General features: G+C 45.7%; 2 protein-coding genes across 2 annotated transcripts; one reads left to right on the forward strand and one right to left on the reverse strand.

The window, feature by feature from the left end:
* Positions 1–3,926: 3,926 nt before the first annotated feature.
* On the reverse strand, positions 3,927–6,009 carry PG994_008508 (D-lactate dehydrogenase (cytochrome); the record flags this gene model as incomplete). Its single annotated transcript, XM_066859917.1, has 4 exons — positions 3,927–4,019; positions 4,138–4,474; positions 4,537–5,611; positions 5,733–6,009. The coding sequence occupies 4 exons, from the start codon at positions 6,007–6,009 to the stop codon at positions 3,927–3,929; spliced, it is 1,782 nt and encodes a 593-aa protein (XP_066713506.1).
* Positions 6,010–8,772: 2,763 nt separating this feature from the next.
* Positions 8,773–9,024, forward strand: PG994_008509 (uncharacterized protein; the record flags this gene model as incomplete). Its single annotated transcript, XM_066859918.1, has 1 exon — positions 8,773–9,024. The coding sequence occupies one exon, from the start codon at positions 8,773–8,775 to the stop codon at positions 9,022–9,024; it is 252 nt and encodes an 83-aa protein (XP_066713507.1).
* Positions 9,025–9,670: the final 646 nt, after the last annotated feature.

The following is a 9,670-nucleotide window of genomic DNA, read 5'->3' on the forward strand; positions in this document are numbered from 1 at the left end:
AAATGTTATAAGCCACGTTTAATATAATAACGATTAAGTTACTAAGTTTCGATAATTTAATTAGACCCTAGACCTTATTAATCACGTTAGGGACCACTTCGAAGACTATAACGGCTTCATTTTTTATCGAGATAAGATCTATATTTTTAAACGGTATCGTAAAGACTTTATTAAAGAGTTTTACGAGTACCTTATATATAAATATTAAAGAATATTTAAAACTTAAAAACGAATTACTAAATAATTTAATTACGAGAACTTTAAATTAATTATAGCCGAAATTATTAATAAATACGATTTATATAGTAAGATTAAATTTATAAAATATTGATTATATAAAGAACTATAGTTAATTTTATTACTAAATAGGGCGTGAAAAACGATCGCGCTCGATTTTATAATTAAACTACCCCCGTTAAAAGAGCCTTTAACTAAGGCTAATTACGATAATATCTTAATAATTACGAATAAACTTATAAAGTATACTTACTTCTTACCGTATAAAAAGTTTAATAATATTAACGATTTAACTTATACCTTCCTCCGTATTATGATAAATTAATACGGATTATTAAAAACGATTATTTCTAATTAAGATAAGCTATTCATAATAAAATTTTAAAAGTTATTTATAATATAATTCGGTATTAAGCATAAATTATTTATAGCTTATTACCCCTAGACGAACGAATAAATAGAAAGAATAAATTAAATATTAAAGTAGTACTTACGTTACTATATTAATTACGAATAAGATAACTAGGTATAATTATTATTTATAGCTTAATTTATTTATAATAGCGTAGATAACGAAACTATACGTATATTATTATTCCGAGTAAATTACGAGTATAACTTAAAAATTATTAGAAAACCCTTAAAAAGAGAGCTAGTATTAATTGCGACTATATAAGTCGAAAAATTAAAAGAACTCTAAATTATATTATAATAAAACCTCACTTTATTTTAATAACGAATAAAGAGATACGTCGATTAAATAAAATTAAAGGGACTAACCTTTAAAAAAGGAGAAAAAGTTTACCTTTTATAACGAAATATTAAAATAAAATAATTAAGTAATAAATTAAACTTTAAAAAGATCGGACTATTTAAAATTATAAAAATCGTTTTAAAAACTAATTACCAATTATTACTATTTAAAATAATACGAATATACCTTATATTTTATATTTTATTACTCGAGTTAGCGGCCGAAAAAACCTTAATTAATATATAACTAGAAATCGAAATAGATTAATACGAGTACGAAATCGACGGAATTATTAATAAAAGAAAGAAAAGATAAAGCTTTTAATACTTCGTTTAATAAAAAAGATACATATTAAAGGATAATACCTAAGAACTTAAAAAATACCTAGCGAATATTATTAAAAAGCTACGGATATTTAAATAATAACCTTAAAGATCGGCTTAAAAAAAAGTCGGTCGCGTTCTAATTAATAATACCAAAGCCCCCTTAAACCTGAACGGCCATAACGGCCTTAAACTCCCGACGTTCTTACTCTTCTAATTTGTTTAGGGAACGTAAGCTACGCTATACTAATTTAATCCTTTAAGTACGAGCTATCTCCTTCTATTTACGGAAACGAATAAAGCGAATAACGGCCTCGTTAATTTAGCGCTAAAGCTTTAAAAAATAAGCCACCGCGGCGGACTCTTTTTAAAATAGGCGGTCGTGCTCGTTTTATATACGCCGTAAAAAAAATAGTAAAACCTTAATATTATTATATATATAATTAGTACGAGTATATTCCTTATACTTATTAACGCTTTTTATTATTATATAAAACTACCCTTTACGAAATAACGATTATAAAGCATAACTTTAAAACTAAATTTAAAAAAAGCTTTAATAAAATCCGTATAACGAACGGTGGAAGAACGATTAGGCTTGTTTCGAGATTTCGTAACGCGACTATCTATAATAAGCATATATTATAATAAAAGCGATAAAGAAGGAAGAAATTTATTATAAACTACGATAGCGGACGGCTAGGGTATTTATAAAGTTAATATTTTAAAAATAAAGTAGTTAAAAGAAGGAGGATAATATTATAACTCGACTTAACCATGCGGTTAAAAGACCTTATTTATTAGTACGAAACTATTATACCCCGACTAGGCTATAATACTATAGCTATAGACCGCACCGCTAGCTATATTAATATAAAGCTAGATCTTCTTTAATAACGAGCAATAATAATACCACCTCGCCTAACAATAGGACGAATACGCTTATAAGTAACGATAACCGTTAATAAGTTATATAACGCGGCGAACAATCAAGAAAGATTACTAAGCAGCGCCGAGCGCGCTTAAACGAGATTATTAAGCAGCGCCGAGCGCGCTTAAACGAGATTATTAAGCAGCGCCGAACGCGCTTAGGTAAAATTATTAAGTAATAACGAATTAATAAAGTAAGGATTAAATATATAACTATAAACGTTTTTTATATATTTTATATAAATACTCTCTATTTTAATAATTAATTTAAACATTAATTTAACTTATTAATAAAGTAAACAGCCTTAATAACTTTATTATAAATACCTTTAAAGTTTACGTACCTTAATTATCTTCGTTTTTACGAGCTATTACCTATTATATCGATAGAAGCGGACTTCTCTCGTACGTTTAGATACTCTTTCGTATTATTAATATAAACCCTAGTACGTTTTACTAGGTTTCTCTTAGAACCCGGATAACGTTCGTTATATTTATAACACCTTTTATTTATTTTTCTCGGTTTTATTCGATTTATTATAATATTTTAAAAATATAGCATTTCTCTCGATTTAGGTGAAAAAGCGTTATACGTTACCTGGTGTATGCGTAGCTAGGGGTCTTGACTTACTCGTTCTACATAGTGTATGATGGAATCTCGTAATCTCTAGGGCAATCTCGCACTTGTCTATGAAACAACGATTCTACTAGCAAAGCATATCCATAGATGCCTTTGTCAAGTGAGTAATAATACGTATGTACATGTGGTCAGGTCCTAAACCTGGTCTGCATTATGCGCAAAGGATGAAGAGCCACTGCTGTCTCTAACGTGACATAGCTCGAACTCTACCATATTCTTACTTCGAGGAAGCAGGTAGTGGGTTGCAGAAAGTTGCTGCAACTCTCATGCGAGGAGAGGATCAGCAACAACGAAAAGATATGTACCTTGCTAGAACGTGCTAGAAAAAACACGTCATGATCCCTATAACCCTCCGTTTCAGAACTAATCATGTCAAAACCATACCCAAACCCAACCAGCCAAGACTCGACCTCGACACTCAGCCTCCATGCCTCAGTTCTTGGCATGCCCAGCCAGCCAGCATCGATGCCTAAAAAAACGCTCGAAACCCTCTCTGGCTCGCGTGATACCCAGGATGTAGTTCTGCCTCGCGCTGGTCTAGGCAGAGACCAGCCCCGGATCGAGCCCCAGAGGTATACCATACCCAAGACCAAGGGCCGATTATACAGCTACTTACTACAAACGAAGTTTCGCCAACTTGAAGCAGCACAGGAAATCAATACACTTAGCGGAGATGCTTACGTCATGTACATCGCTGGAAGCAAGTGCACAGAGCGTTACCCGCTATATCGTGACAGTAATATGATTTGAGCAGATAGATCTGTCGGTGTGTAGATGAAACGGACCATGATCTTCCCACCATCGTAAGTCACAGTCCAGCACCGGTCTGCTTATCGGCGCACTACATTCAATCATTGGCTGCGTACAATACCAGAGCTTTTCACTGTCAACCTGCCTCTTCACCCAAGTCGCTGCATTTGGAATTCATTATGTGGCTTCTTCCTTGCGTTCGGTATTAACCATTCCATATGGAAATGGCATTCGTTTTTACAAACGTTTAGATTAGCAGCCCAAGCCAAGGCAAAACGCCAGCTAGACATCACTACCACGCGGCAACCTCACCAGCCTTCGGCTTCTGGACCCTGACGACCTTATCGCAGTTCAGCAGGCAAAGAGGATCGAGCGCTAGTTTGAGCTATTTCAAAGATGTTAGCAATCGTATCCTGGACAAATGATACGCTACGGGGGCAGATACAAGGGATGAAGGGTGCAAGAATCAATCACTATGAGTAAGGGAGGGAGGGAGAACGAACCTTTCGCATGGTATCCACCGTACTCTCCCCCAGCTCGTGCGGCAAGTAATCCCGCTTCACCAGCCCGACCCCGTGCTCGCCCGTGACCGTGCCCTCCATCTCGACCGCCTTCTTCACCATGCGGTGGACCAGGTCCTCGGCCTCGATCCGCTGCCCGTCGTTGGAGAGCAGGATGATATGGAAGTTGCCGTCGCCCACGTGGCCGACGATGGTGCCGTACATGCCGCTCCGCTTGATGTCGTCCTTGGTCAGCTCGATGAGCTCGGGCAGGCGGCTCATCGGCACCGCCACGTCGCCCGTCCAGACGCGGTCCCCTTCTTTCGCCATGGCCTGCGTGCTCCAGAGCGCCTCCTTGCGCGCGCTCCAGAGCTCGGCCTTCTCTCCTCGGTCCGCGCGAACTCGAAGCTCTGGCTGCCCGTCGCCTTGGCCATCTTCTGCACCAGCGCGACCTGCTCCTGGACGCCGCGCTCGGTGCCGCTGAACTTGAAAAAGAGCGTCGGCGACTCCTTCCAGACCTTCTTGGTCATGCCCGCGTGGTTGATGCACTTCATCTGCTCATCATCCAAAATCTCGACAGCCGCCACGGGCACGCCGTCGCCCACGACGCGCGCGACGCAGTCGGCGGCCTGCCGGATGGTGCCAAACGAGCAGACGGCGACGCTCGTGCTCTGCGGCTTGACCGTGACCTTCAGGGTGGCCTCGGTGACGAGGCCGAGGGTGCCCTCGCTGCCGATGAAGAGCTTGGTTAGGTCGTAGCCGGCCGAGGACTTGCGCGGCCGCTGCCGCGTCTTGATGACGGTGCCGTCCGCCAACACGACGGTAAGCGAGAGAACCCACTCGCGCATGGTGCCGTAGCGGTACGCGTTGGTGCCGCTGCACCCGGTGCCGATCATGCCGCCGATCATGGCGCCCGGGCCCGGGTCGGGCGGGAAGAAGAGGCCGTCCCGGGCCAGCTGCTCGTTCAGCAGCTCCCAGCCGACGGCGGGCTGCACGACGACGTCCAGGTCGTCCTTGTTCAGGGCGAGGACCCGGTTCATGCGGCCGAAGTCGACCGAGATGCCGCCGCGGGTCGGCGTGAAGTGGCCCTCAAGGCTGGTGCCGCCGCTGTAGCCGACGACGGGGATCTTGCGCGCGTGGCAAACCTTCATGATCCGGGACACCTCGTCGGTGGTGGCGGGGTAGACGACGGCGAAGGGGCGCTCCGAGTCGTGGGCGCGGTAGGAGGACCAGTCGGAGATGGAGTGCGTGTGCAAGTCTTGGTCGACGGTGCTGACGTTTTCCTTGCCCACAATGTCGGCGAAGTCGGTCCAGGCCGCCTCGAGGTTGGCCTTGCCCAGGTTGTGCCGTAAGGGCCGGGCTTGCGAGAGGGGAGCAGTCGAGTAAGGGTCGGGGTCATGGGGACTCAGAGTGCCCATCCAGTAGGCGCCGGTGACACCGGCAACGAACACTGCACAAAGAGAAGAGGGACGGTTAGCTCTAGAGTCTTCGCATGCTGGTATCTGTTCATCTCTTGCTTCAAGGAAGCCCGCAGACTTGGCGCGAGAGATGGATTGGAGGCAGCAGCAGTGTAGAGAAGCCCAATTGTAGCGACATACTGAAGGTGATGGCCCAATTCCTCGAGCCGGCGGCATTTTCTCTTTGCGCGGCGAACTTCTCTCGTTCTTTCCTCTCGCGGGCAATACGTGAGGATATACTCTCTAGCATTTGGCCCTTGAAGCTTGGGCCTTTAGATCCTTCATTTTCTGTCGCATAGCATCGTAGAGACGATCGTGTAAGGAGGCTGTTGGGACATCGCGATCGCGCTGCTGCTGCTACTGCTGCAGTTGCGGCGCGAGCTGGGTAGCTCGTGGCGGCGCCGAAGCTTCGTAGCATGGTCTCGGATTGACTCTGTCTGTCTGTCTGTCTGTCTGTCGCGTGGTCGAGGCGTCGCAGTGTGTTATATCGGGCTCTCTTGGGTTTTCGAAACCAATGGACAATCAGATTTCACCTCCGAGTCAGCATTGTCTCTATTCGAGGGGGTGCAAGGTCGGAGTAGGCGGGATGTTGCCCGAAATGGTGGCCGGTGGAAGCTCGTCAGTTCGGTAGAAAATCACGACTTCGAGCGCGCGATAAGAGCTTTTGGCCGATACAGCGAGTGGGTGTGTGTGGGAGTGGACAGCTGCAAGTCCCCTGTAAGCCACCAAAAGCAACCCACCTGGGGCGCTACCTTGGCACTGGGGCAGCTCCACAGCTTTCCGTCCGGAGCGGGGGTGTCTTCACGACATGACGGAGGAGGGGTCAGCCAGAGACGACGGGACTTCCATCAGATCAATAATCTAGGCAATTTTCCGATAGTGACAGTGCCCAGACTGGAATATTGTACGTACCATGGCTCTCAATGGGATTCAAGTTTGTTCGGCTAGGTTGGAGAGAATAGAGACGCAATTCATTCATTTTTATTGATTGATCGAGTGACTGTCCTAACGTGACTCCCTACCCCACCATCTGCAATGGCAAGAGCAACGACATCCATCAAGAACAAGGGATGACTCTCAATTACTTCAAGCAAACTAGGATCCATAGGTTATGGGGTTTCTACTACCGGTCCGGGGTTCCTGTCACTCTTGTCTGATCGGACAATATTGGAAGACTTGGGTAGCTATGAAAGAGTTGAGATTACATTGCCAACGCTCATATACATGCACGATCATTGATTGACCCAGAGCCCCCATGTCTCCTCATCCTCCGAGCTCGTTGAGCTGAGGGTTTCGGGGCTGGATACTCGCAGCTTCACTCTGAGAAACTTGGTCTTGGGGGCTGGGGGACTCAGCGGCAGAAGAACGCGACATAGGATCTCGGTCAAGGCGGCGACGTGACAAAGGGAGTACCGTGCCACTCAGCATAACGCAGCCATTGCTTACGGCGTCACACGGACAAGACCGGCTGCCGCTCGCCGCCCATGACTACGGCAGTCATTTGACCGTTTGTGACTGGGCCGCTATGTGTGTAGCCTGATACAGGAAGTCATCGCGGAGCTGGGTTCGACTTTTGTTTGCGGCTATATCAGTGTTCCCGTGTATCTTCTCCTGATGAACCACCATTCTTCAGGGCTCTCTTTCCTTCTGTTCCTCTTGTGAAAAAGGAAACTCAAGCCCTGCTACGGTTTCACCTGGGGCATGAAACCTTCTACTTATCTCATACTACCACAAAAGCCAGCTAGTCGCTTTCTCGCACTTTGTTATTCAGAGTTACGAATTGGGTCCAGTTGACCCTCCTACCTACTTACCGAGTTATCCCTTATGTAAAAACCTGGCTTCGTTGACTTGTAATATAACCAACCTATGCTCGATCCTAAGTGTAAGTTTCCGGCCGAACCAGTAACCTTGATGGATCAGAAAAGTCTTCTCCGATTCCACTCTTTCGATCAGTGATCTGTATAAATGCGGCATCTACTTCCCAACAACCAGAGGCCCAATCATTCCTTCTCTATCATTCATTGTCAGCAAAAGCAGAAGCAACTCCCAAACCGGAATCTTCCAAACCTGACCAACCATTTCAAAGTTAACCAACCAACTCCTTGATCCTCCTCGCACGATGCGTTTCGCAACTCTCTTCGCACTGGCCGTCACGGCCGCCGTACCGGCAACCGCCCTTCGCGTGGCACGGAGAGTAGCCCCTTTCGGCTATAAAATCCCTGTGATTCTCACCACTAACCATTGTGTTTCGTCCTTTCCCCGTTTTCTCTTCTTGCTTCCCTTCTCTCGAAAATCTCGTCGGCATGCAACTGACTTACCAAAATCACCAGGACTACTGTCGGCCGGCGTGTGGACCCAACGATGCTCCCGAAAACTGCGTGGCTGGCTTTCAACAGCCCCAGGCACCCGTACCCCCACATGGCCCCGTAAGTCTCTTCGCGCATCGTCCTGTTGAGTTCTTTCCTATTCCTCTTTCCCGCGAGACTTTGACAGTTTGTAACTAACGTGCAAAAATGGTAGTACTGCTACGAGATTTGCATCTCTTGTGGTTATCAGCCCGACGGATGCAGAGAGGCCTGTCCCGAAAGCCGTCTCCCCTCCCCTGACCTTTCAGTAAGAGATGGCGGACACGGAGTGGATGTAAGCCTCCCCCGCCGCAACGTTATGTTTTATTTCCTTGCCCCTTTTCTTCTTCTTTCTCGCGAGACTTGGCGGCGCACAGCTGACTTATAAAAACGTTAGCCTGACTGCTATCGGGATTGTATGCGAAGCGGTTCCATGTACCATCCTAAATCTCAAAAAGACTGCCGCGATAGTTGTGCATGGCACTGAGGGTTGCATCTGCCCGTTGTATTGTTCGGGGTCACATGGGAAAACAGTGGTATAGTAAAGGGTACAGAAGAGGGTGTGCCGTGGCTGGGAATATAATCGTGTAGCCAGCCAGCTCACGAATATTCTATTTTCTTATTTAATAATACGCTAGCCTAATAGAAACAAAGATACACACAAACGGTACATCTTCCTAAAGACTCCGAACCTCTTTAAAATATTCTCACATATACTTAACCTATACTGCTCCCATAGATCAACGAAAGCTTAATAATAGCCAATATATCGGAGAATGCGAAGAATAAGAAAGCACCCTCTTTCTCCCTCTCTTCGTGGCTCTCGAAAGAGGCAGATGAATCCCGCCGCGGCCACCACGGCCAACGCCGCCCCCGCGCCCACCCCCACCATCTCGGCCACTCCCGCCTACACCACTGGTACGCCCGGCCGCAACTGTCTCTGGCGCGTCTCGCGCAGCGATTTTCCATCCAGCACCTACCACCCCGTTTCCACCGCCACCACCACCCACGGGCCCGTGTCTGGCATTCCTTTTCATGAAAAAGCCGTAAGTCGTAGCCGCTATATTACCCCTTATGAAGCCAATTAAGCACCCTAACCACTTAGCCGTCCTACCACATAAGCAGCCACCTAAATTAACTACCGATAAGCGAAGCCCCCTAACCCCCTTTTCGCATATAAGTCAGTATCCAACCCCCCTATTAGTAATTAGAGGATACTGTCAGAATCGTTACTTCTCGTGCTTTCTAGCCATGCCTATCCCAACCCCCGAATCCGCCATTTAACGTGCCATTTTAGCCGTATAAGCTGGTAAGTCGGAACGTGCAGCCTCTAAAAGACTTAAGGTACCCCGAGCCACCTTACCGGACAGAACTAGGGGCAGACCGACCCGGACCGAGTCTAAGAAGTCCGCTAGGACCCTCTTTTCTGCCCAGGAGGAATATCTTAAAACCTGGGCTATCCGATAGGCGCAGCTAGGCCTTACCCTTAAGTATAACGTGTTCCGGCTGTTCGTCGCCCGGCTATTTAAAATAGACCAGCGCGCCCTGCCCCTTGGAATCCACTAGGTAAGGAGATTTATCGCCCGTCACCCCAAGTTGAAAACTATACTAGCCATAACGATAAACTTCCGACGCGTTCACTACACATTTAAAGAGAATATCTAGCTTCTTTTCTCTATTTTAGGGCAGGATTTTATTAAGGATATTCCCGCCCGATTTATTTATAATATAAAT

The sequence above is a fragment of the Apiospora phragmitis genome, assembly GCF_038363925.1.
Source record: "Apiospora phragmitis strain CBS 135458 chromosome Unknown utg000008l:1.0-3514335.0:1.0-3519231.0, whole genome shotgun sequence".
Lineage (NCBI taxonomy): Eukaryota > Fungi > Ascomycota > Sordariomycetes > Amphisphaeriales > Apiosporaceae > Apiospora > Apiospora phragmitis.